Source organism: Molossus molossus, unplaced genomic scaffold (assembly GCF_014108415.1).
Source record: "Molossus molossus isolate mMolMol1 unplaced genomic scaffold, mMolMol1.p scaffold_m16_p_13, whole genome shotgun sequence".
Taxonomy (NCBI): domain Eukaryota; kingdom Metazoa; phylum Chordata; class Mammalia; order Chiroptera; family Molossidae; genus Molossus; species Molossus molossus.
The window spans coordinates 15,888,502-15,916,055 of NW_023425348.1; the positions used below are offsets into that span (position 1 = coordinate 15,888,502).

The 27,554-nt window shown below is 39.9% G+C and overlaps 1 protein-coding gene across 1 annotated transcript in view; it reads left to right on the top strand.

Annotated features, from left to right (window-relative positions):
* Positions 1-27,554, top strand: part of DDX10 (DEAD-box helicase 10) — a 353,565-nt gene that overhangs the window by 316,597 nt on the left and 9,414 nt on the right. The window contains exon 17 of the mRNA XM_036258174.1: positions 12,498-12,634. Coding sequence (XP_036114067.1) covers positions 12,498-12,634 — 137 coding nt within the window. The remainder of the gene's footprint in view (positions 1-12,497; positions 12,635-27,554) is intronic.

Sequence of the window (27,554 nt, forward strand, 5' to 3'; positions counted from 1 at the left end):
AGAAATTCTGTACACAGGTGTCCTTTGCCTAAATTCTACTTGTTCCCGTGGATATCTCTTTTAGCATTTCCCAACATCCTGCAATCCTCTGTCTTCTCAGATTCCAGTATGGTTAGTTGGCCAGAGCTGAAATGTATTGCCTTCCTCTCACTTGTTCTACCTATTTTTATAAATGCTGGATGTTAGGAACAACACAGATGTTTATGAGCAGGTACCCACAATTGAAGAGTCCAGGAGCCTTGATCAAAGTTAGGGTTTTCAGTGGCAATTCAGCCAGTACATATTAGAAGTGCACACAATACACTCTTTGGCTAGATACCAAAGGACCAAGTATATAAATCAGCATCAGGTCCAACGTCTCCATTATGGAATAAATTTCTAGCAGACAGAAATGAACTCAAAATATTCTAAGATATTTCAATTGGTGTTACAGTGTTATTAGCAGAAGCAGTGATTTCTCAGCACTGTCAGATGTGCCTGTGTTTACTAGTCTGCACATTTGCCTTAGAAGATAGATGTTCACTTTCAACAGGCACATTTCATAACATCGTTAAACTTTCTGTGCTTGTAATTCAGGAAGAAAGTTTCATTAATGTCTTCTCTAAGTAACTCTGTACCTGTGATTTATAGCTTAGGTACATTTCAAAAATCACTCCATTTCTAACTACTGAAGATGGTTTGCTATCTATAGCAAGCAGAACTTTTATTTTAAATGTGAAAACTAGGAAGTATTATCTTCTCAATGCTTTCTTAGAAAGTTGTTATGAAGTTCTATTAGTGAGAAAAAATACTTTGAATACCTAATTTTTTGTCTCTCCTCTCTCTCCCTCCCACTCTATCTGAACAAAAATCGAAAAAATATCCTCAGGTGAGGATAAAAAAATAAAAAAATTTAAAATCAATGAAAAAAAATATTAAAACAATAAATTAAATAAAGGTGAAATGCTGAGGTGTCAAAGTTGACATTCTGCTTTTTAAATTCATACAGTATGGGAAAACTTCTCTTTTAAAATCCTAAATTAAATAACTAAAATCCAAATATAATTTTTAAAGTTAATTTTATGAATGCTATATGGTATACATGAAGGTAATAAAGATAATTCTCTATATTTAGACTGAATTGATTTCTTCATAATAATTACTGACCAGCAGTGCTGCCCATTTATTCCATCCATTACATGCACTATGGCTTCCACCTCTGCTCCCTACTGAAGTGATTGAAATTAAGTCTCATTCCCCTTTATTTAATTTATTGTTTTAATATTTTTTCTTCATTGATTTTAATTTTTTTTATTTTTTTATCCTCACCTGAGGACATTTTTTTGGTTCAGATAGAGTGGGAGGGAGGGAGGGAGGAAGAGAGGGAGGGGGGGAGAGAGAGAGAGAGAGAGAGAAACATTGATGTGAAAGGGACACATGGAGTGGTTGCCACCCGCACGACCCAACCAGGGCCGGTGACAAACTGCAACCGAGGTACGTGCCCTTAGCGGGAACCGAACCCAGGTCTCTCTGGTCCACAGGCCGACACTCTAACCGCTGAGCCAAACCAGCCAGGGCTTCATTGATTTTAGAGAGAGAGGAAGGAAGAGGGAGAGAGAGATAGAAACATCAATGAGAGAGAACATTGATGAAAGAGAATATCGATTGGCCGCCTCCTGCATGCCCCCACTGGGGATCGGGCCCACACCCTGGGCATGTGCCCTTACCTGGAATTGAACCAGTGAACTCTTGGTGCGTGGGTCAATGCTCAACCAGTGAGCCACACCAGCGGGGCTCGTTACCCTTTATTTTATACACATTTAAGGTCTTTGGCCTAATAAAATGTACTGTGATGCTAAGTGATGATCTCTTACTTTCTATACAATACAAGAAAATAATCTATTCCCTTTCAACCTCACATCAGCCCTCCTCTCCACTTCTCAGAGATGTTCTAGAGTTATATAACTCTGCCTTTCCTTTTAATAAATTTTCAAGTGTGTTACATTTCTTATCAAGACATTTTTTTTGCTCTCTCATTTTGAACAATAGGAATTTAATTTTGTTTTTGCTTTTGTTGTGGTTGTGAATGTCTCAGAAAGAAAAATGTAAAGGAAATACAGCTCTATTATAGGAGACCTGGTGAATCAAAGTTGACCAGGTATGGTATAATAAAAAATATATTTGGTCTTAAAACCCTTGGAATTTCCTGAGTGATAGGAGTATCTTATTCTTAAGGAGCCTGTCCAGCACACTTGAGTTTATGCCAATGAGATGACTCAGGATGGGATCTCTAGGTAGCTTCAGAATGGAAACTGGTCAACCAGAAAGACTGAATGCGTGATTAGAGGATGGGAACTTTTAGTCCCCCACCCCTCCACACACACCTCTTGCGAGGGAGTTGGGGCTGGAAATTGAGTTACAAGAACTCTTGAACAATAAGATTCTAGGAACTTCCATGTTGGTGAATGCCTTGATGTGTTGGGAAGGAGGCTCACCTGGAGAGGCCATGGAAGCTTTGCACCCATCCCCACTCCATGCCTTTTCCTTTGCATGTCTTCTGTTTAGCTGTTCCTGAATTGTATCCTTTCATAATTAAACTGGTAATCATAACTGTGGCACTTTCCCAAGTTCTGTGAGTCATTCTAGAGAATTATCAAATCTGAGGAGGGAGTTGTGAGAATCCCTGAATTTATAGTCAGCCAGGCAGAAGTGCAGGTAGGTACCTTGAAGACCCCATTTACCGGCGGTGTCTGAAGTGGGGGTATTCTTGTGGGACTGAGCCCTTTTACTCATGGGTTTTGTGTTACCTCTGCATGGTGTCAGAATTTAGTTGAATTGTTGGAGACTCATTTGGTGGTGGAGAAACAGCCGATGTGGAGAGTCTGAGATGTCAAGGGGCTTGGCTTGTTTTAGCCCCTGAAACAGAGTGTGGCTTAAGAGGTTGGAAGCAGGGGATAGACACAATGAGAATTGAAATTTACTTAAAAAATAAAAAAACCGACATTCAGAAGGAGGGGAAGGCTCATTAGGAAGACTCATTAGGGAGACTCATTAGGAAGCTGGTACAGTATTCACACAAGAGAGAAGAGAGGCTTGAGAGATCCGGGGAGTGAAAACACAGATAGACACACACAGGTTGACATAGAAAGACCAGTATATGTTTCATGAAGTTTATAAAATATGCTTGATTCTGAAGAATAGTGCAAGCAGCAAATCCAAAGCTTTAATGGTAAACATTGAGATTCAGGGTGATGACCAGGTTTGCATGACCTTAGATGTAGTCATCTAATTCACAGTTCTCAGTCTTGAAAATGGGAACAATAATTATTTTTCTTCCTACTCCATAGGGTTTGAAGATCAAGTAAGATAATGTACATCTGATCACTTCATAAATTTGTTATAGGAGAATGAATGCTATTTCTCATCCATTTCTTCCTGGCATCGAAACTGAAAACAAAGTGAAAACTAGCTGGGTTACACTTTCTTTCTCAGATATTTTCATCTGCCCTACTTGTAATTGAATTTTCCAAATAACTATTTTAGGAAATATTATTCCTATTTTAGGTGAATTATTTTCCTCAGAAGTTCTGAAACTATATTTTAGGAATAGCCAGTTCATAGAGGTGACCTTGATCTCTTTGTGTGTGTGACCTCCTTTTTTTTTTATTTTTTATTTTTATTTCTCAGGTCATTAAGAGAGGAGTGTGGGTGTGAAAGCAGGGGTTCTTGGTTCTTGTTTTGTTTTGAGCTGGGTAGGTGATTAGTCAGAGAGCAGTGGTTGCAGTTTCCGACCTGGATATGGTGTACTGACGAGGAGAAAGAGGTGTACTGACGGAGTGTCCCTAATCAGCTACATGTTAGGGATCCATGAGGTGAAGTCTGTTCTAGCAGATGTTGGGCATTTAGCAGGGCCATTGGAGTCAAGTCTTTCTTATTTGGCTGCTCCTCAGAAATGTGTCTTCCATATTAGTGCTTATGTGGGTAACTGTCCTAGAACAGTTCATCATCAGGGCAGGACTTTGTCTTATTCATGGCTATACCCCCAGAACCTAGGAGTATGTCTGGCATATAAAATAGCTCCTTGTAGAACAAAGGCATTTTGTAAGGCAGCTTCACAATATTTACTAGACTGCTTTCTTAGACCATATTTAATATGTACAATTATGCTTCTGTGCATATTGTTTCTCTGGAATATTATGTAACCATGTAGTCCACACAGTTTAATTGGTTCTCCTTTCTTAACATTTCTCATACCTTCCCCTACCTCCATCTCCACTGCCAGGTTCTTCATTGAACCCCCTGCCTCCCCTGGGTTATTGTGTTTTTAAACTGATGTCCTACCTTCTAATCTTACTTCCTTTAACCACCCTTCCCATTGCTGCCAGGGTGCCAGCATCTTTGAGGTACACATTTAATTACTCTCCTGCAAAACTACGTCAGGGGCTTCCTCCTACTTCCAGCAGTGAGCTTTCAGCGACAGTGTCCTGAGTTGTCACAGTCAGTTGGGAGGTGACCAGTGTATCAGAGCATTTGTGCTGACTCATGTAAATGAGTCTAGAAGCTCTAAAGAGTCCTTTGTACTTTTTAAGTATGAAGGCTACCTGAGACCAAAGATCTTCAGAATCATTGAGTTTGCTCTGCCTTCACCTTCAGACAGCACATTCCTCTGGGAGCATCAGGCTGGAACATTGGAAACAAGTTTAGCCTAGGAGATTAGTGTCCGTGAGTCTATGATGCCATTCTGTTTTAGTTGACATCCTTGATTCTTTTCAAGGAGTCCATGTGGTAAGCTGTAGAGTTGCTGTGTTCTGCTCCTGATAGCAACTGTGTCCCCTCTGATGCTTGTTTCCAGACCTTTTATTTTTAGCAGGGAGCTTGACTAGAAAAGCAGCATGGGATTTAGGCACTGGTGATTAATATGTATTTTCTTCACATCTCCTTTCTTTAGTCATGTTTAGAGGTTATCAAAGGAGAACTGCTCCGAGTGTTAGAGGAATTATGTAGTGGCCACACTCAGTTGCTGTGCTATTCTGAATTTTTGGTTTCTGGGAAAGAGCATTCGAAACAAAGAATCACTGACATTACTCTCACATAGTTAGAAGAAGAATTATAAAGATGGCAGCTGAGAGAAATTCCTCCAGAATTTTTTTAATCCTACTTAATCTTTTTTTAAAAATTTAATTTAGTTTTGTTACAGATGTTTCTCCTCTTTCCCCCACTGATGTCCCCCCTCCTACACCCTCCCAGCCCTGTCCCCAGCTTTGTTGTCCATGTTCATTGTTCATGCACACATGCATATAAGTTCTGTGGTTTATCTGTCCCTCCCAACCCCGTTTTCTGGGGATTGTCAGTCTGTACCCCACTTCCACGTCTCTGGGACTACCCCATTCCTCAGACTGTTATGTTCATTACATTCCACAAATAAATGATATCATGTGATATTTGTCTTTCTCTGCTTGGCTTGTTTCGCTTAGGATAATATTTTCCAGGTCCCTCCATGTCATTTCAAAGGATAAGAGATCTTCTTTCTTATACCTGCATAGTACTCCATTATGTTTATGTACCACAGCTTTTTTACCCATTCGTCTACTGATGGACACTTGGGCTGTTTCCAGATCTAAGCTCTTGTAAATAGTGCTGCTACGAACAAGGGGGTACATATATTCTTTCTGATTGGTGTTTCAGGGTTCTTAGGGTATATTCCTAGAAGTGGGATCACTGGGTCAAATGGCAGTTCAATTTTTAATTTTTTGAGGTAACACCATATTGTTTTCCATAGTGGCTGTACCAGTCTGCATTCCCACCAGCAATGTACTAGAGTGCCCTTTTCTCCACACCCTCGCCAACACTTTTGTTTGATGATTTGTTGATGGTGGCCATTCTGAAAGGTGTGAGGTGATACCTCATTGGCATCTGTCTGATGATTAGTGATGTTGAGCATTTCTTCATATGTCTCTTAGCCATTTGTATGTCATGTTTGGAGCGGTGTCTAGTTCCTCTGCCCATTTTTTAATTGGGTTCTTTGTCTTCCTTTTGTTGAGTTGTATGAAAACTCTCTATATATTGGAAATTAACCCCTTATCTGATATGTCATTGGCAATTATGCTCTCCTGTACAGTGGGTTGCCTTTCCATTTTGATGATTGTATCTTTTGCTGTGCAGAAGCTTTTGAGTTTGATATAGTCCCATGTGTTCATTTTCTCCTTTGTTTCTGTGTCAGTGAAAAATCTGCTGCATATGATGTCTGAATTTTGTTGCCTACATTTTCTTCTAGATTCATGAGTCACATTTAAGTCTTTTATCCATTCTGAGTTTATTCTTGTGTATGGTGTAAGTTGATAGTCTAGTTTCATTTTTGCTTGTTGCTGTCCAATATTCCCCACACCATTTATTAAAGAGGCTGTCTTTACTCCACTGTATGCTCTTGCCACCTTTGTCAAATATTAATTGAGCATAATGTCTTGGGTCCATTTCTAGATTCTCTGTTCTGTTCCACTGGTCTATATGCCTCTTCTTGTTCCAGTACCAGGCTGTTTTGGTTACAGTACCTTTGTAGTATAATCTGAAATCTGGTATTGTGATCCCTCCAACTTTGTTCTTTTTCAAGATTGCTATGGCTATTTGGGGTCTTTTTGGGTTCCATATGAACTTTTGAAGTATTTGTTCTAGTTCTGTGAAGTATGTCATTGGTATTTTGATAGGGATTGCATTGAATTTACAGCTTGCTTTGGATAGTATGGACATTTTAATGATGTTAATTCTTTCAATCCATGAACAGGGTATGTACACTTTTTTATATCTTTTTCTATTTCTTTTTTCAATAACCTGTAGTTTTGTGCGAATAGGTCCTTTATTTCTTTGGTTAAGTTTATTCCTAGGTATCTTAATTTTTTTGCCATGATGGTAAATGGGATTTTTTTAGTTTCTTTTTCTGTGAGTTCATCATTGGTGTATAAGAATAACATCGATTTCTGGATGTTAATTTTGTTTCCTGCTACTTTGCCAAATTTATTTATTAAGACTAGTAAATTTCTGATGAAGTCTTTGGGGTTTTCTATGTATAGTATCATGTCATCTGCAAATAATGACAGTTTCACTTCCTCCTTTCCAATTTGGGTCACTTTTATTTTTTCTTCCTGATTGCTGTGGCTAAGACTTTCAGTACTATGTTAAATAAGAGTGGCGAAAGTGGGTATCCTAGTCTTGTTCCTATTCTTAAGGGAAATACTTTTAAGTTTTGCTTGTTGAGTATGATGTTGGCCATAGGTCTCTCATGTATGGCCTTTATTATGTCGATATATGATCCCTCTATTCCCAGATTGCTGAGTGTTTTTATCAGAAGGGTGCTGGATTTTGGCGAATGCTCTTTCAGTGTCTATTGATATGATCATATGATTTTTTTTATCTTTCATTTTGTTTATGTTGTGTATCACATATATTGATTTGCAAATATTGTACCAGCCTTGCATCCCTGGGATGAATCTGACTTGGTCATGGTGAATTCTTTTTCTGATGTATTCCTGGATTCGATTTGCTAGTATTTTGTTCAGGATTTTGGCATCTATGTTCATCAGGGATATTGTCCTGTAGTTTTCTTTCTTTGTAGTGTCTTTTTCTGGTTTTAGAATTAGAATTATGCTGGTCTCATATAACGAGTTTGGAAGTCTTCCTTCTAATTGAATTTTTTGAAATAGTTTGAGGAGAATGGATATTAGTTATTCTTTGAATGTTTGGTAAAATTCCCCTGTGAAGCCATCTGGGCCTGGGCTTTTGTTTGCTGCGGGAGTCTTGATTACATCTTCAATTACTTTTGTTGTTATTGGTCTGTTCAAGTTTTCTAACTCTTCCCGGTCCAGTTTTGGGAGACTGTGTGTCTCTAGAAATTTGTCTGTTTCATTTAGATTGTCAAATTTGTTGCTGTATAATTGTTCATAATATTTGTTCATGATCCTTTGTATTTCTGTGGTCTCAGTTATTATTTCTCCTCTTTCATTTCTGATTTTGTGTATTTGGGTTCTCTCTCTCTGTTTCTTGGTGAGTCTGGCTAAGGGTCCATCAATCTTGTTTATCTTCTCAAAGAACCAGCTCTTTGTTTCATTGATCCTTTGAATGATTTTTTGTTTGTTTGTTTGTTTGTTTTTTGGTCTCCATGTCATTTATTTCTGCTGTGATCTTTACTATTTCCTTCCTTCTACTTGCTCTGGGGTTTTCTTTTAGTTTGCTTTCTAGTTCTTTAAGTTGTGAGGTTAGATAGTCTATTAGAAATTTTTCTTGTTTCTTATGGTAGGCCTGTAGTGCTATGAACTTCCCTCTCTGAACTGTTTTCACTGCATCCCATAGATTTTGTGTTGTGTGTTCATTTTCGTTGGTTTCCAGGAATTTATTAATTTCTTCCTTGAGCTTCATGGTAACCCATTCATCATTTAATTGCATGCTATTTAGTCTTCATGTTTTCAAATGTCTTTGCTTGTTCTTGTTGCAATTGATTTCTAGTTGCATGCCATTGTGATCTGAGAAGATGCTTGATATGATTTCAAACTTCTTAAACTTGTAGAGACTTAGTTTGTCCCCTAACATGTCCTTTATCTTTGAGAATGTTCCATGTGCACTTGAGAAGAATGTGAATCCTGCAGTTTAGGGCTGTAATTCTCTGTAGATATCTATAAAATCCAATTGATCTAGCGCTTCATTTACAGTCTGTTTCCTTGTTAATTTTTTGTCTAGAAGATCTATCTAGTGATGTCAGCAGGGTATTGAACTCCCCTGCTATGATTGTATTGCTGTTGATTTCTCCTTTGAAGTCCTCCAGAAGTTTATTAATATATTTTTGTGCTTCTATATTGGGTGCATATGTTTACCGAGGTTGTATCTTCCAGTTGTATAGATACTTTCAATATTATGTAGTAGCCTTATTTGTCTCTAGTTATGGCCTTCTCTTTGAAATCTACTTTAGCTGATATGAGTATTGCTACCCCAGCTTTTTTTTGCTTTCTGTTTGCTTGAAAGATTTTTTTCCATCCCTTCACTTTCAACCAATGGGAGTCTTTTGTTTTGAGGTGGGTCCCTTGTAAACAACATATGTGAGTCATGCTTTCTTATCCAGTCAGCTACTCTGTGTCTTTTTATCGGAGCATTCAAACCATTCACATTTAAGGTGATAATTGATATATACTTATTTATTGCCCTTTTTGTTTAGTGTGGTTATATTTTTCTTTCGATTTCTTCTACTAATTATAGCAGTCCTTTTAGCATATCTTGCAGTGCTGGTTTGGTGTTAATATATTCCCTTTGCCTTTTTTTTGTCTGGAAAGCTCTTTATTTGACCTCTATTTTGAATGATAGCCTTGCTGGATAGAGTAATCTTGGTTTCATATCCTTGTTTATCAGGACCTTGATTACTTCATGTTATTCACTTCTGGCCTGTAGTGTTTCTGTTGAGAAGTCAGCTGAGAGCCTTATGGGGGTTCCTTTGTAGGTAATCTGTTGCGTATCTTTTGCTTCCTTTAGGATTCTCTCTTTGTTTTTAATTTTTGGCATTTTAATTACTATGTGTCTTGGTGTGCGCTTGTTTTGGTTCTTACTTGGGGCTCTCTGTGTTTCTTGAACTTGAATGCCTTCTTCCTTCCCCAAGTTAGGAATGTTCTCTGTCACTATTTCTTCAAATATATTCTCTAACTCTTGCCCATTTTCTTCCTCTTCGGGGACTCCTATGATGCGAATATTATTACGTTTTCAGTTGTCCCACAGTTCTCTTCAGCTGTCTTTCTGTTTTTTATTTGTTTTTTTCTTTTGGTTTTCTGATTAGTTGATTTTTTTCTACCCTGTCTTCTAATTCATTGATCCGGTCTTCAGCTTCCTCTACTCTGCTGGTTAGTCCTTCCAATGTGTTCTTAATTTCTGCTGTCATTATTTTTTTCTACTTGGTTGGTTTTTCATGTTTTTATATCTTTACTCATGGTGCTCATGTCCTTACTCATGCTGTTGAGCTTCCTCAAGATCATGACTCTGAACTCTACCTGTAATAATTTGCTAACTGCATTTCATTGATCTCATCTTCGATAAAGTTCTCTTGATCTTTCATTTGGGGTTTGTTTCTTTGTTTTACCATTTTGGCTATCTTAGTTGGTTTTGGAGCCTCCCAAATTTTCCCTGTGGGTATTGGTGTTCTGCTCTGTGTGGCTCCCTCTGCTGGGTTTGGATGAGCCTGGGTAGGCCCACATTAACACCACTGTCAAGTCTTACTTTCCTGGGTAGATTTTCAAGCCCAAGAAAGATTTAGTTATCCTCTAGCTTTTTCCTGGTGGCTAGTAGTCTCAATTACTTAGTGCCGTGGAAGTCTCAGTTACTCAATAGCCCTATGTTTCTCCATAAGAGGATTTCCACGGGGTGGGATAGATGCTGGTTATTAATGAGCCTCAATGTGCATTTCTTTGCCTCACCTGGGAAAGGCTGAATCTCTGAGGTGGGAGCTGCTTTTCCCCACAGCTGTGAGGAGGAGCACACTGCCTATAGTCCTTTGTTGGCACAACTCAACAAAAACTCTGAGTGCCCTCCAAATCCCGGGTTCCAGCCCAGTCTGTGCTCCCTCTGCCGTAGCCCCCAGGTGAGTGGCTGTGGCTATTTTAGCGCTCTGTCCGGGCTCTCTGAGCTGTGTAGACGGCTTGGTCTTTATTTAACATTGCTCATAGCTAAAACTGCTACTGTCCTTGGGCTCCCAGCCAGTCACTCTGTCGCGCCTCAGCAGATCCTACCAGTGCTCTGGTTATATGGGCCTCTCCTGCTGGTTTTCTGTGGCTTTTTTTCCGAGGATTTGTCTTTGTTTTAGTTGTAATTCTTGTTTGGTCCCGGGTGATGTTTGCGTAGCTTCTATTCACTGTGCCTCCATTTTCACATCCTCTATGCCTACCTTGTGTACAGCTGGGTCTGGCAGGCCTTTCTGGTGATTCAGCACCCCGCAGGTCCTGTGGGTAACTGGATGACACAGTCCCTGCCGGGTCACACAGGCCTCTCTGGTGTCCCGGCACCCTGCAGGTCCCTCGGGCAGGCAGCTGGATCTCACCAGTCTCTTTTGGGCTACGGCTTCCACTGCTCTTGTGAGCTACTGGAACGCATAGGCCTCTGTGGAGCCCCAGGTCCTGCTGCTGGTGGCTGGGGAGTGCTGCTGCCCCGTGGGGCTCAACTCCTACTCAGTTTTTGCTGTAGTTTTTGGGGATGGGTCACAGCAGCTGGTCTGTGCTTCTGTTACCTGGGGATGGATATCTGCTCTCCAGCCTCTGTTGCTAGGGGTATATCTCAACTCTGATTGGGCTGCTACTATGTGGGATGCTGCTGGGCTCCGGGCTGTCTGTGTCTTCCAAGACCAGCACCTTGGGAGCTCCAGTACTGTGCACCAGTCTGTGTTGACACAGTGTGTCCACTGGTTCGATGGTACCATGTGTGCTGGTGGGCTCAGGTTGCTGGGCCCTAGCCACTCCCACTGCCTCCTCCCAGGGAGACCCGGGATCTTCCAAAATGGTGGGACCTCCAGGCTGCGCAGGGAGAAGCGCCCTAAAGGACTGCTTACCGTGGTAGCTGGCTGCTCCTGTCCATAGCACAGGAACTTTCTGCTCAATGTCTCTGCACTGCTCGGGTTTGGTCGTCCACCTTCACATCCACTCACTCTCTCGCACACTTGCTCACTCTCTCACATACTCACCCTCCCTCTGGTCCTGCCCGCCACCATCTCTGGAGAGAAAATATTTAAATATTTTTTCAAATAAATTTTTTAATGCTACCAAAAAATTTTTAGTTTGCCAAATTGATATAGTGTTTTAATCTGCTTTGGCCTCAGCCTGTTTCTTGGTATCACTCACCCTAAGACCTGTCTCCAGTTGATGATTTAGTGATCCAGGTCCCTCTCTGATTATTATTTGAAATCTTACATTACTGTGGTTATAAAATAATCAAAATCATCTGGCAAAGAGTGTCTGTACTCGCTCATGTGGCCTTTTATAGTTTCACCTGATGATTTGGATAGTTTTGAAATATACATGTGTATGGACAGGAGCACTGAAACAACTGGAAGTCATGTAGAGGCTCTCACCAGAATAGAAAGCTTCTAGTTTGAGGATCTCAATTAGAGGAGTATTTTTTTGTGTCTAGAATTAAGACCTGATTCTTTATCAGCTCTTTTCTTTTTCTTTACTTTTCTTTTCCTTTCTCTCTCTCTCTCCCTTTCTCTCTTTCTCTCTTTTTCTGCCCTCATACAAGGACATTTTTGCATTAATTTCAGATAGAGTGAGAGGGAGAGAGGGAGGAAGAAAGAGAGAGAAACATCGATGTGAGAGAGACACATTGAGTAGTTGCCACCCACACAACCCCAACTAGGGCCGGGGACAAACTGTAACCAAGGTACATGCCCCAGCGGGAACCGAACCCGGGACTTTCCAGTCCTCAGGCTGACACTCTAATCACTGAGCCAAACCAGTCAGGGCTATCATATGTTTTCTTAAACCACACATTCCCTTGTGTTTTCTTAGGCCAAAGATGAAGAAGAAGCCTTTCTGGATTGGAGTGATGATGATGATGACAGATTTGACCCAAGCACACTTCCAGATCCAGATAAGTACAGAAGCTCTGAAGAATCAGATAAGGAAGATATGGAAAATAAAATCAGGTATGTTTTTACTATTGGTGGCATTAAGTGTATAGTCGTCCTCTCATAATTCAAAAGATGTTGTGGAGACAAATGTCTCATGCTTGTCTCATCATTTTAAGGGGTATTATAAAAGTTGTATTTTCTTTTGTTTTTTCCCCTTGTCTCTTTCTTTGTGAATTCTTTTTGCTTAAGTGTTTGATGCACTAGGATATATTTAATGCAAACAGAGGCAGGATTTAATTTTGATTCACTGTCAAAGAACTCTGTTGAGAGTGTTGTTAAAAATTGTCTCTGAGTTTTAAAAAAGGGCCATTATACTTTCACATTCTGTGATATAAAATTAAGTATCAAATGCATAAAATAATGGAATGCTTAGCCTTTGACAAATTCTCTTAATTTAAAATCTGTTTATTTGCTACCATGTTCAAAACAGGTGAAATGTGATGAATTGAATACTAGTATGACTTGTTCAGCATTTGTTTTCAGAGTACTATGTATTAGATTACATTGAGGTTCTTTTTTTTTCCCTCACCCGAGGACATTTTTCTCCATTTTTTGTTCAGATAGACTGGGAGGGAGAGCGAGGAAGAGAGAGAGAGAGAGAAACATCGACGTGAAAGGGACACATCGAGTGTTCACCACCCGCACAACCCAACCAGGGCCAGGGGCAAACTGCAACCGACGTATATGCCCTCAGCGGGAACCGATCCTGGGTCTCTGGACCACAGGCCGACATTCTAACCGCTGAGCCTAACCGGCCAGGGCAAGTTTTTTTTTTTATTTAAAAGTTGAGGACAGCCCTGGCCAGTTTGGCTCAGCGGTTAGAGTGTCGGCCTGCGGTCCGGAGAGACCCGGGTTCGGTTCCCGCTAAGGGCACGTACTTCGGTTGCAGTTTGTCCCCGGCCCTGGTTGGTCGTGCGGGTGGCAGCCACTCAATGTGTCCCTTCACGTCGATGTTTCTCTCTCTCTCTCCCTCCCACTCTATCTGTACAAAAAATGGAAAAATATCCTTGGGTGAGGATTAAAAAAAAAAAAAAAAAAAAAAAGTTGAGGACATTGAACTCGTGGACATTCTAAACCAATGCATCAGATGAAGTTAATGTGACTGAATGGAAGAGGAAGCTCGATAGAAACCCTAAGTGCCAGCCCAGGTGTAATTGGAGAAATAGGCCACAGAGAGCTATTATCCGGTTTTAAGTGAACAATATTATGAAAAGGTCTTAAAAAGCTTATCCCCTTAAAAAAAACAATGGTGTGGGGAGATCATTTCAGTGTTACTCTTTATTTTAATCTTGTGCTTGTTTAAACATAGAATTATGTTGTAATAGTGAAAATGATGTCCAAAATGCAGTCTTTGAAAGCGATGCCAGAAACCTGAGGCATTCGCTATTGGACACTCAAGTAGTGGCTATAGTAACTTGCTAGTGTGTTTGCCGGCAATGTAGTGGCATTAGCTTTACTACCACAGGAAGCAGCATCAGTGAAAATAATTTTATTAGGATTTAGAAAAATATGTAAATGTATGCCATAGGGTTAAATGATTTAGTTCCAGGGTATATTCCTAACCTTTAGCAATTAGTTGACTTTTAAGAGTAACATACACACTTTGCTTCAGAAAGTTCCTTAGTGCACATGTTGATACCTAAACTATCAGTGTGGTGAAATTTGCTGCCCCTCTGTGCTTACATAAATTTTTCTTTTTTGAGAGTGGTTTATTGGATCTCCATTTTGATAGATGTGGTCTAACTTAACACATATGACTTTATATCATCAACTTCCAGATGTTTCTGTAATTTTACTCTCTGGAGGAACATCAGTCCGTTCCAGTTTGCCATGCAGCCGTATTTTTCATGTCTGTCTAACATAGCTCTAACACAGAGAGCCAACCTTTAAAGTCATTGTCAAGATGCAACATCCCTTCTGTGTCTGACTCATAAGGATTTTTCCCCAACATTTTTTATAATAGTTTCTGGGCCATCCCCAATCTGTGTATAGCAGACATTTCAGTTCATTCTTTTGGCATTTCTTACTCTCAGAGTGACATTTCCTCACTGTAACCTAGTTAATAGGATTTTTGTCTGATAGCTTCATGTGTGTTAGCCTCTTGATTAGCCTGTAAATGCTTTGTAGCTAGAAACTCAGTCTTTTTGTTCCAACACCTCTAGCCTCTACTCCTATCCCTGGCATTAATGTCATAGACACAAGGAAGATCCTGAAATATTTGAGTTGTTTGATTGATAAAAGGATTTATAGAGAATGATGAAGAGCTATGCAGTTGGTCATAATAGCTTAAATGAAATAAGAGATGACAGAATTGATGGGTGGAGAATTGGAAGAAGCCAAGTTCAGATAGTATGGTGGTGATGAACATGGAGATAGAAGTGCCTTGAGATGCCACAGCATTCCAACCTAAAGGCGAGGTTTCCACCCTGGCCACTCACTCAGCTGGTTGGGACATTGTCCTGGGCAGCAAAAGGTGGTGGGTTAGATTCCCATTTGGGGCATGTGCAAGAGGCAACCTATCTCTCTCTCTCTCTCTCTCTCTCTCTCTCTCTCTTCCTCTCTCTTTAAAAAAAGATAAGGGTTCAGATGGAAAATATCCGAGCATTACATGAAAATTAGAATAGCTTTCATTTCAGTCACAGCTAGTAGTAACTGCATTAGTGGAAATTGAAGGAATTGGTAAACTTCCCTTAAGCTAAAAAATTATTTTTTGAAGAGAATGTCAACAAGGACTTCATTACTTCAGCCATTTAAAGGGCTTCTTTTACAGTTTGTCTTTTGTCTGTCAATGATTGTCTAGTCAAACTCCTTATAGATGAAGAAACCAAGGCGTAACAGGATAAAATAGTAATTTGTTTGTGATCACAATACAAGTGAGGAACAGTGTGAAGTGCCCAGATCAAGTTGATTCCCTAGATCTAATACTCCAATCAGGTTATATGGAATTACTCTAGCATTAGTAGAGGTAGTTCTGGAAAACTCCATGAAGACAAATTTGATGTCATTTCACTGAAGACCTGATCCATGGACTATAGGATAAATTTGACTACACCATGGTTTCCCAGCTTTAACGTTACTGACATTTTGGCCCAGGTAATTCTTGGGGGATGGGGAGCACTTGGGACTGATATCGGTTGTTTAGCATCATTCCTGGCCTCTAACCACTAACACCTCACCAGCTGGGACAACCAGAAATATCTTCAGACATTGCCAGATATCCCTTGGGGAGCAAACTCTCCCACAGTTGAGAGCCACTGGATTAGACCCAGAATGCAGGTATGTATCACTGGTGTTTAATTTTCCCATCCCTCATCCAGGACAGGCTTTGTCTATATTCCTTTCCTTTTAGCCCAAGCAGCCTCTAATACAGCCTCTATTAATCAGTTGGAATTGCTACACAAGATAAAACCTCTTTGCCATTCCCAGACTAGAAGGCAGGGTTTAGGGTGAATTATAAGTTGTAGCCCACAAATTTGTATTTGTACTCTAGTTCCCCCACCCCCTAAAATCACCTCAATAGCAATCTATGGAAACTAAAGCCAAAATTATTTTGGATAAGAAAAAATATTCACAAGTAAATTCATATGCTCTAGAATTTTGACAGTAGTAATTGCTGCTGTTACAGCTACTTATAATAATAGCACCAACACAGTTTTCCTGCATTGTTTCAATTTGGCTACATCTTTTTTCTTTGCCACTCATACATGACTAGATGCTAAGATTTTGTGGTGTTGGCTTTAGAGGGTCCTCCTGGTGTGTTCACAGGTGTTATTTGCTTCATTGTTTCTAACCTTCAATCACTAATTATAGAACAGCGAGTGCTCTAGCCTCTTGACCATCCTCTCTCACCAAGTATGTTGTTCTCTGAGTATTAACTTTGCATTTTCAGAAATGAATTTAATCTTAAGGGACTAGGTACACCAATTAGAAAATTGCTATTAGTACCAAGGTAACTAACATGAGTTAATTCCTTTGGAAGTGTTCTCTGGGTATTTCTCTCTCTCTCTCTCTCTCTTTTTTTTTTTCACTTTGGTGACGTCCATAAATATTCAATATGGGTAACATTTTTGTCTCTACATGGAAAGACACTTGGTTGGTAGGAAACAGGCAAAAAGAGAGCCAGACTTAATGGAGAATGAATGAATCTGGGGTCAATAATTTCTCCTCATGGAGATCTGATGGGGTTTTTAAAAGTTTGTCCTTCTGTCCTCTTCAGCTCCGTACACAGCCACAGCAGATTTAAACCATCCTCCTCCTCTGCAAAATGACTAGAATCGTCATCTCTTAGATTCCAAAGAGATTCTGACTTGCAAGATTCAAGTCCTTGAAGTTACCATGACAAAAAGAAACCTCTTGCTTAGAATATGGTCCCAGGGGCAATGAAAATAATGTGACCTTGAGTTTCTTTTAAGGAGTTTTAAGAATGTTGCTATTAATAGCTTCATTTATTCTCAGATATAAAGCTGTGAAATATGGGGAGCAGCACTCTACCCCTAGTACAGAGGGGTGTTACCTGGTTCATCAGCAACAGACGCCTGACCAGTTGAAGGCTCTGAACTTTTTGTGTGTTATTTTTCAAACAAGTGTAGGACTTGGATGCCCGCTTGTGTCTTTACCTTCCTCTTCCAAGTTACAGGGTGGTGCAGGAAGGGTCCTCTGCAGCATTCACTTCTGACCCCACCTTTGGAACAGTGGAATTAGCGTGGGTAGAAAACACAGGGTGTTTGGATGTGTTGTTATAGTTATTAAAACAGAGACAGAAAAATTTGGCAGGAAACCTAGCAGCTGGTTGCAGTGGACTTTGTGACATCATATAATTCACTGGTCTGCTAGAAACTACACAGAAGTATGTATTCTTATCTCCAGTGACTTTTCATAAAGACTTTTATACCTTTTGAGGAAAAATGACCCCAAATACTTCATTGGTCTTTTTGCTCATAAATGATTTTTCATTTCTCTGTCTTCCAAATACTCCATATAATGTAGTTATAATGTTTTCACAATAAAAATATTTAGACAAGTTTCTACATGTGGTGCCAAGAACTAGAGTAAGAATCTTCGGTGTTATTTAAATCACATTCTACTTAAGAGTTAAAAATACCCACTTTATCTGTTAGTCTGCAGCTTGTTTTAATATTTCCTCCATCCATTCTTTCAACTAAAAAAATTTTTTAGTAGTTGTCCTGTGCCATAGTGAGTGCAGGTACAGAGGATAAAATATTAAGCAAGAAAAACACCTTTCCTGCTTTCAGTTTTAGTTCAGTGGACATTACAGATAGCTAAGCACAGAATTACAGAACAGTGTCCTGCTGTGATCTGTGCGGGGGGGGGGGGGGGCGCATTGGTTGAACATGGAGAACGAGTAAGTGGTGGACTTACCTGGGTTTGCTGAATCTGAAGAGCTTCCTAAAGGGAGGTGACATCCGAGCTTGATGAATCTGAAGTAGATTGAAGATTTACTGAGCAGGGAGGAGGGTAAGTTACCCTTCTAAGGAGTGTGGCCTTTAAAGTGAGACAAGAGTGTCTTTAACCATATTCCAATCAAACTCTTCTTTCAATAAAATTGTTCCTTTTAGCTATGCCTCACAAGCTGAGAGCTTTGGTTCTGAGCATGTAATATGAAATTAATGTTTGTATATCTAGTAGCATTCATCATGGTTGGTTCATGGCCATCTTCATAGGAATTGCTAATGATGTGAAAATTTGCAAAATCTAGAATTTGATGAAAATGAAGCAACTGGATGTTCCAGATATTCATTATCCAGTCAAATGAAGTATTTAATATTTATAATCTTAACCTTTTTCTAACAAAAAAGGGAAAAAGAAAAAGGTTGTGGTTAGATGCTTACTGACTTATATCTATCTTTTCTTCACAGACCATGGTCTCTGGCTAAGGCAGGTTGCTTTATAAAGAACTGTTTATTGTGGGTGTTAGTAGGTGGCAGAAGCCCAATCAATTACATCTATAATCTGTACTGTTGGCATAATTTAGCCATGATAAATTCCATATGGATTGGTGCCTTTTCCTGTTCAGAGTAAATGTTTCACATCTAATATATTTAGCTGTTTTTTTTTGTTTGTTTGTTTGTTTGTTTTTTGCCTAGTCATTCTGACACAGCTCTGAATCAAAAGACTGATCAAGGAATTTTTTTTCCCCCCCATTTGGAGTTTTTGTATTAAAATCTGTTTCTTATGAGTTTTCTGTTTTTGGATGAACTTGCCTATCTTTAAAAAGTATCACTTACATGAAGGAGATGAACCACTTTAATCTTTGTGGTTTCACCTAATGTTAATGTAAATTTTTACATACTAACTACTCTTTTAAGACTTTACAGTCAACTTTGTAATATATATGGAAAGCTTTTCAACTCGAAAAGAAATGTGTGAGCCGAAGATGGATTTCTAGGGAACAAAATTCCCAAAAAGCATTTTCATTTTCTTAACTACTTTTGGGGCTGGGTATGTTACATTATATATTTTATATAAATGTTAGTGGAATTACTGGTGCCAAAAATAGGGAATAATTTTTAAGGGAATTTTTCTTATTTAGAGTCTAGGTGACTGTTAAAAAAGAATGTTGACTACAGTTTCCACTGACTTGGTGGGTCTAGTTGTGGGTGGCAGGTGTTGAAAGAAGTCGGCTCAGCTTAATGCTATATTGACTTAATTGTGAGCCCGCCATTCTATTCTTTTACTCTTTCTAACTTCAGGAGATTTATCGCTGATTCCAGTATGCCTGGAAGCTTCCTTCCTTCCTTCCTTCCTTCTTTCCTTCCTTCCTTCCTTCCTTCCTTCCTTCCTTCCTTCCTTCCTTCCTTCCTTCCTTCCTTCCTTCCTTCCTTCCACCCACGTGCCCCTAGCAGGAACCGAACCTGGGACTTTCTGGTCCGCAGGCCGATGCTCTAACCACTGAGCCAAACCAGCCAGGGCTACCTGGCAGCTTTTAAGAGAAAATCTCAGTCACTCTTCTTATTGGTGAAAACAAATTCTATGAACTATCAAGTTTCATAAAACTTTTATCAGAACATAACATGAATTGTTGGGTGACAGGAGGAGTTCAGTTACTTGACTTTCTTTAAATTGTGTTCCTTTGATCTTTATTTCTTTTGCTATTGCCCTAAAAATAAAGCAAAATAAGAATATCCTCTTTGTTGGCCTGGCTGGTGTGGCTCAGTGGTTGAGCGTCAACCCATGCACCAAGAGGTCACCGGTTCAATTCCCGGTCAGGGCACATGCCCAGGTTGTGGGCCCAATTCTCAGTGGGGAGCATGCAGGAGACAGCCAATCAATGTTCTTTCTCATTGATGTTTCTATTTATCTCTCCCTCTCCCTCTGAAAATCAGTAAAGGAAAAAAAAATAAAAGAATATTCTGTGTGTTATATAGCATGAATGGAGAATCTTCCAAAGAAGATTGTTGGGATAGTGATAGGGAAAGGTAATATTTTATGTCTTGGGACTTTTAGGGGAAAGGTTGCTACCCACTGAAGAAGGAAGTGTTATTTCTTGGGGTGAGGGTGGGGAAGAGGAAGTCATATTTTGAGAAATTGGGGTTTCGTAAGCTCTCAATTTAACCTTATTGGAATCTCAGTTATTGCCCTGCACTTTCTGTTCTTCTGTCATTTAGCGACTCATTGAATGATTGTCACTCAATGATAGTTATGAGTTTGTTATGTTTCAGAAGTGCTAGAATCTCTAAGAAGATGGATGAATGGCTTGGATGCTGTTAGCCTTGGATGCTGTAGCAAGGGTGATGAATCACCTAGTAGCGTTCTCTTGGCTGCTGCTCTGATTCTGGTGCATGGCAACTTTGTCTTCCCTGAAAAGACCATTGAGGAAGACATTTTCTTAGGACCATTCTTTTTTCATTTCACTTTCCTTTATGTGGAATGCATTCATACCAAATGACCATACAACAATTCACCACTTATTTACACCATAATTTTCTTATCCACTCGCCTTTTAGAATTTTAGGTTGTACCTAGGCTTAGGTTTTTGGTTCTGTTGTTTTGTTTTTGCCATTATGAATAATTATTTAAAGGATAACTTTGTTGAAGATTGGGTAATCTCTCTCTTGAAATCATTTGAAGAACTAATAAGAGTAAGACTAAAGTGTAAACCTTAATTTTTCCAGATAGCTGGGGACATGCTTGGGTAGGTGAATATTGAAAACTGATCAGTGAAAGTAGTGGAGGAGAAAAGCTGATGTGCTTCTGGGGAGCACAGAATGTTCTACATACAGATTAGCAATGAGAAAAAAACATACTACAACCCAACTTGTATGGGTGTTTATGTGTTTTGGATTTTTAAAAGTCTGGGAGAAGATAAATAATTATGTATGTTTTCTGTGTTGCTGCAGAGCAAGGATTCTTAACCTGGAGTCTATGGATGATGTTAGGGGAATCTCAAAACATCTTGAAATTGTTCCCAAAATGATGGTGTGTATGTGCATGTGGCATACTCTCCTGTGTACTCATCGGGAAAGGGCCATACATAGATTGTCATCAAATTCTTAAGTGTGTTTATGAACCCAAAAAACAACAACAAAAGATTGTGGGTAAAAATGTTTTGCCAGCCCCAAATGACACATATGTATGTTTTAGAAGGAAACATGTACATGGATCAGTAGTGTGATTACAGTCCTCTGCCTTCTATTTCTTTCCCACCACCCCCAGTGTTTTCTGATTGTTTGAATTCTGATCTAAGAGGACATCTTCTGCTCTTGCAGTTATGTGTGTAATGAACTCTGAGCCAATAAATATTTTCTTTGACTAAATTGTTTTTAGTACCAAGCTGCTAGAAAACAGACGTTAAAGGATGTGATACATTTGCAGTTCCATTTCTGTACACAGTAGCCTTAGCCATCAGAAGGAAGCTGGGCAGACTTTATGGAATGTACTGCAGTCATTAATCTTCATTAGAACTGTTGCCATAGCCTTGTAAATTAAAATTTATGATGAGTGGAAACGTCTCTGGCACAACATATTGGAATACCAAGACTGCCAATACTTAAGGATAGGTATAAAGATTTCTGAGAGCCCTGGCCGGTTTGGCTCAGCGGTTAGAGCATCGGCCTGCAGTCCGGAGAGACCTGGGTTCGGTTCCCGCTAAGGGCATGTACCTTGGTTGCAGTTTGTCCCCGGCCCTGGTTGGTTGTGCGGGTGGCGGCCACTCGATGTGTCCCTTTCACATCGATGTTTCTCTCTCTCTCTGTTCCTCTCTCTCCCTCCCACTCTGTCTGAACAAAGAATGGAAAAATGTCCTCGAGTGAGGAAGATTAAAAAAAAAAAAAAGATTTCTGAGAATTTTTTAATGGCTTCAAGCTCATTTACTATTAGCTTAAAATTTGGGGGGAAAAAGTCTAAGGTATATTTATTGATATGAATGCAAGAGGGAGAATTTTATTCAAATAGGAGAATAAACTGCACATTCTGGTGCTGTGCTCTTGGTAACTTTCCACACATAATTTGGCAGCATGTTGGAAAAGTTACCCAAGGGACTCACTGTGCTTCCTGGACTTGTATGTCTGTTTCCTTCACCAAGTTAGGGAAGTTTTCTGCAATTATTGTTTCAAATTGGTTTTTGATTTCTTGTTCTCTCTCTTCTCCTTCTGGCACCCCCATGATGTGAATGTTGGCACACTTGAAGTTGTCCCAGAGGCTCTTTACATTATCCTCATTTTTTTTTTTTTTTTTTTTTTTATTCTTTTTTCTTTTTGCTGTTCTGATTGGGTGTTTTTTGCTTCCTTATATTGCAAATTGATGGTTTGCTTCTTGGCTTTACCTGCTCTACTATTGAATCTGTGTAAATTATTCTTTATTTCAGTTAGTGCCTCCTTCATTCTGACTAGTCCTCTTTTATACTCTTGAGGCCCTCACTAAGTTCATTGAGCATCCTTATAAGCAGTATTTTGAACTCTGCATCTGTTAGATTGTTTATCTTCATTTTGTTTAGTTCTTGTCCTAGAGTTTTGTTCTGCTCTTTCATTTTCTTTGTCTCCTCCTTTTGGCTGCCCCCCCTGTGTTTGTTTCTATATATTAGGTAGAGTTGCTATGTCTCCTAGGCTTCCTAGGGTGGCCTGTTGTAGTAGGTGTCCTGTAGGGTTCAGTGGCACAGCCTCCCTGGTTATTCCAGCTGGGCCCTTGAGGTGCACCTCTCATGTGGACTGTACACACTTCTGTTCTAATTGAGTCTTGATTACTATTGTCACATCAGTGGGAGGGATTTACTAAGGCTGATCATCTGCAAGGACTGGCTATATGCAATGATCTCTGACCTCTGACTACCTTGGAGGATCAGCTGTGTAGGGGTTCACTACACAGAGCAAGACTTATTTCAGCAAAGCTTTGGTACCCATTGAGTCCACCTTTTGAGTGTGTCACTTGTGGAGGTGGTTGGGTGGTGGTGTTTCGACATGGTCTGAAGCTGTCCACTGGGTGTGCTTGCTCTGGGGCAAGGTCATCCATTGCCTGTGTTCTACCTGGGGCCAGCCGGCATAAGCTATAAAGTGACGTGCCAATGGCTACTGCTTGTGCTGGTCTTGAAGGTGCCCAGGCAGAGCCAAGTTGTGAACCAAGGCTGGCTGCTCCTAGTGCCAAGTCTGGGGCCACTTAATGAGAGGTATGGGTCTTGCTGAGGCCAGATGCTGCTCTTTTGAGAGCATTTAGGAAAATCTGAAGCAGGAGTCAGGACAGGCCAATCCTATGGGAAAGCCTGTGGAAACAGCTTGGGTGGGCCCAAAGGTTGGATGGGGGAGGGCCTCAGGGAATCACAAGGGCGGGGCAAACAGTGTGAGCCAGGTTGCTGGAGTCCCAGATATGGCAGCTGTCTGCTGGCCTCGTGCAGAAGGCCTCACTAAAGGAACAACAGCCTCTGCCAGCAAATCTGTCCAGGAGAAAGCTGCCTCTTCAGCCCTCGCCCCGAGGCCAAACAACTTAGTTCTTCCCAGTATGTCTCTGGTGCCTTTTGAGCTGCCTCCCCAATGCTGGAGCTCAAAGGGAGCTAGTCCAAGTAAGTCTGTGCACAGGCCTTTTAAGAGGAGTTGCCTGGGGCTCCAGCAGCCTCAGCCTCCTTCAGCCTCAGCCTCCTTCAGCCTCAGTTCCCTCTGGTTTTACAGCCAGAAGTTATGGGGATTCTCTTCTTGGCACTGGAACCCTGAGCTGGTGGCCTGGTGTGGGAGGGGGGACCCTTGCTCCTGAGGGAGGACCTTCCCAGCTGAGGTGTCTCTCCTGATTTTTATCTGCCACACGTGGGTATGGGACCAGTCCATCCCACCTCTGCCCCTCCTACCAGTCTCGATGTGGCCTCTTTAATTTCATAGTTGTAGGACTTCCATTCTGCTCGATGTCAGGTAGTTCTGAATGATGGTTGTTCTGTAGTTTAGTTGTAATTTTGATGTGGTTGTGGGAGGAGGCCTGGGAAGAGGAGAGTACCACATTTACCTACTGCTTTTGTTAGATTTTTAAAAAAATTTTATGGCTAGATTTTTAGAGAAAGAGTTGGGGCGGGGGAAGAAACATCGATGTATTGTTCCACTTATTCATGCATTCATTGGTTGATTCTTGTATGTGTGCTGATGGGGATTGAATTTGCAACCATAACATTGCGGGATGATACTCTAACCAACTGAACTACCCAGCCAGGGCCTAGGTTTCTGAATAGGCTTGCACAGTGATGTGCTCTTCCATTTTGTAGTGTAACACGCAGACCCGCACACCCCTAGTTGTACATGAATAAATGCAGCTGCTACAGAGGTTAGGAGCTCTAATGTGAGACAGCCTCTTTTCCAGTGTCAGGCTTACAGAATCCCCAGTGATTTTGATTGCCTTTTTATAACTTAACCATTGGAACTGCTTGCCGCAGCATCCTTGGAAGTTTAGTGCTTGCTCTACTACACTGTGTTTCTGTAAAACTCTGCGTGCAACAGAAGAAGATAGGTTTTCCCAGCAAATCTTTTTCTTCTGTGATGCCTTGGCAATAGTCATATCAGACGGCTCTTGTAACATTCTCGAGGCTTGAAGTAGTAGTTTTCAGTACAGCATTCTTGTAGCCCAGGGAATGTGGTTTCCAGGTTACTGAGGATGCTCTGGTCTGTTTTTATTGAGGTTAATTCACACATTATTTATTTAAAGTATGCTCTTTATCAGTAAGCCACATTGTAGTTCACAGAAGGTACTAATGATTATGTTCTTCTTGGTGCAATGTATCATTAGTCCTATCACTTTCCATGTCTGTAAGTCTGTTGGCTAATGCTTTCTAAGGACCATACTAATCTATGCTAATCATGTTCATTACTAAAAGCAAAACAGTATTAGGAGTTTTTTTTAATGAGTATATACATTTACAAGAATAGAATTTAATGTCCTCTGAGAAATCTACTTTTCATTTTCTTCCTCATCAAAATCATTCATTAAGCCTCATGCAGCATGGCAAGCCCTCTATTCAAAGCCATCTGCAAAAATATCTAACAGACTAGGTTGATGTGATGAATAATCAGTAAAAATAGTGTCATATAATAGATTGTATCCAACATATGAGTAGAGTGTTCATATCACCAATTTGGAATTTGGGATATGCTTTTACTTGTCTGTTGTCGTTCAACAGACCTATTATTCAGGCATTCAGTAAACCGACAAGTGTACTGTGTGCGTGGCATAGAACAATAAAGAAAGAGTCTAGATCCCAGTCCTCTTAAAGCATATACTTTGGTGAGAGAGACGGATCATAAGGAAGTAAACAAAAAGTAGAAAAGAGCTGGTGATAAGGGCCATGAAATTGGAACTGTAAGATAATGAGAGGAATTGGTACAGTTCACTTTATATGAGGTGGTTGGTAAAAACCTCTCTGTGGTGAGACCTGAAGAATTATTAAAAACCTTTTTAGGTAAAGAAGGAATAATTCATTTCAACACTCTAACTATGAATTCCTTTGACATTTATTAAAATTTAAATATTTACCCTAACAACCTAATCATGACTATATAAATATGTATATTTCTCGCTCTTTTTCATCCCATCATCCTTCAATCATGTGTTTCTCTGACAGTGATGCTAGTTGGCTTCATGGAAGGTGATGAGGGTAAGAAACAGCTGCTATTCTAGTCCACAGGTGGCAACTCATTAGAAAGGCATATGCCAGCATAAAGTTTATGAAAACAGGGGAATGGAGTTGACATGGTCTGAGTACTCCATGGCAGTGTTGTCTGTGACTGTGTTGGAAATCTAATTAGATGCAAAGTCTGTTGAAACATTGCATTCCTCATTGCAGTGGCTGTAGTTCTCAGGGATTAGAACCATCCCAACAAGGTCGTGATTTCTACCATTCAGATATGCCAACATTTATTGAATGACTTTATTCAGGTTATCTGTATAGATGAAGGTGACAAACAGCCCTAGTCTTCAAAAAGCTAAGGATTTAGTAGGCACGGGGAAGAGATCTGTTGTGTAACGTCACTCAGAAGGAGTGCCATGGGAGAGGCACAAACAGTGCATAAAGTTGTGGAATTGTGGAAGATGGAATCGTTGAGGATGTGGAGATATTTGAACTGGGTTTTGAAGGATAGGGAGGATTTATATAGTCATAAAATAGGAAAGAGGGAATTCCAAAAGGAGACAAATGAAGTTGAGAACTTAGGGAATAACAAGTAGTCCAAAAGAACAGGGGGGTGTATAGTGCAGGCCAGAGCATGAGAGTCCTTCAAAATTAAATAAGATAGAGGCAGTCACTAAAATGTTTATGAAGAATTTCAAGAGCCAGGGCGATCTTTACAAAGAATCTTCCTTTCAGCATTTGTAGGGTTGGCGGGAATGGGAGGAATGTTTCAACAAGAACCTTAATTTGAGAAGACTGGTTTTTAACGGTTTTTTTTGGTGGATAGTGGGCATGGAAACCAGCACTGAAAACTTCCTGAGGAGCCTGTGTACAACTGAAAAGTAAAACTATAGCCAAAACCACAAATTTCTCTATGTGCTCTTTGGAGCACCAGTTCTCAAGTCTAGAAAAACAACTTCCAGGTTTTTCATTATCACAGAGAACTTTTGCTTTCAACCTTAATGGTCTCTATGTTTTGAAATAATTATTCAAGACAGTTAATACTTACTGTTTTTCACATTTGTTTTATTAACAAAGAGATACTTTCCAAGCCATTCAAGCTTCAGAAGTGCCAAGTATGTACAAAGCCAAAAGAAGAGAAATACCAGAATGTAGTCTGTGGCCTGTAGTTGCAGGTGTTTTGAAATACTGAAAACAACCCATGACCCATCTATGCTGACCTAAAAAGGCTTACCTTTCCCCATACGTCTATGGATCCAGGGACCCAGGTTGACACTCAGGTAGAACAACACCTACTCTCTGTGCTTCTGATCTTTGTGAAATTATGAAGAATAATTGACATATATCTACTTTTTCCTTCAAATTTAAGGTGTTTTTTTTCCTTGCAAACAGCAAATCAAACTTATTACAGAAAAACTAGAAGCTACATGTACCAGCAGAAAGAACGTTTAAACAAAATCTTTTTCTATGCATATATACATGCAACCTTATTTAAACAAAGACTGTGATTCTATATTAGTTTTCAATGTCACTGAAGAAATTTCTGTAACATTGGTTTTAATAGCTGCATCATATTTCCTTTGAAATTTTACAACTTATTTAACAAATTAATCCCTTATAATTGGATGTTAGGATTTCAACTTTCTGAAATTACAAATAGCTTTGCTTTGAATATGCAGTAACTAAATATACACACCCTTAATTATTTCCTGGGGATAAATTTCCAGAAGAGAAATTGCTGGGCATGCATATTTGAATGACGATGGAAAGGTGGTTGTAGCAATACACATTCTTACCCAGGAGTTTACATTCTACTCGAGCATTAAGATGCATACAGGTGGGGAAAAAAATCACTGTAGTATTAGGAAGTAGCAATGCTAGGTGCAA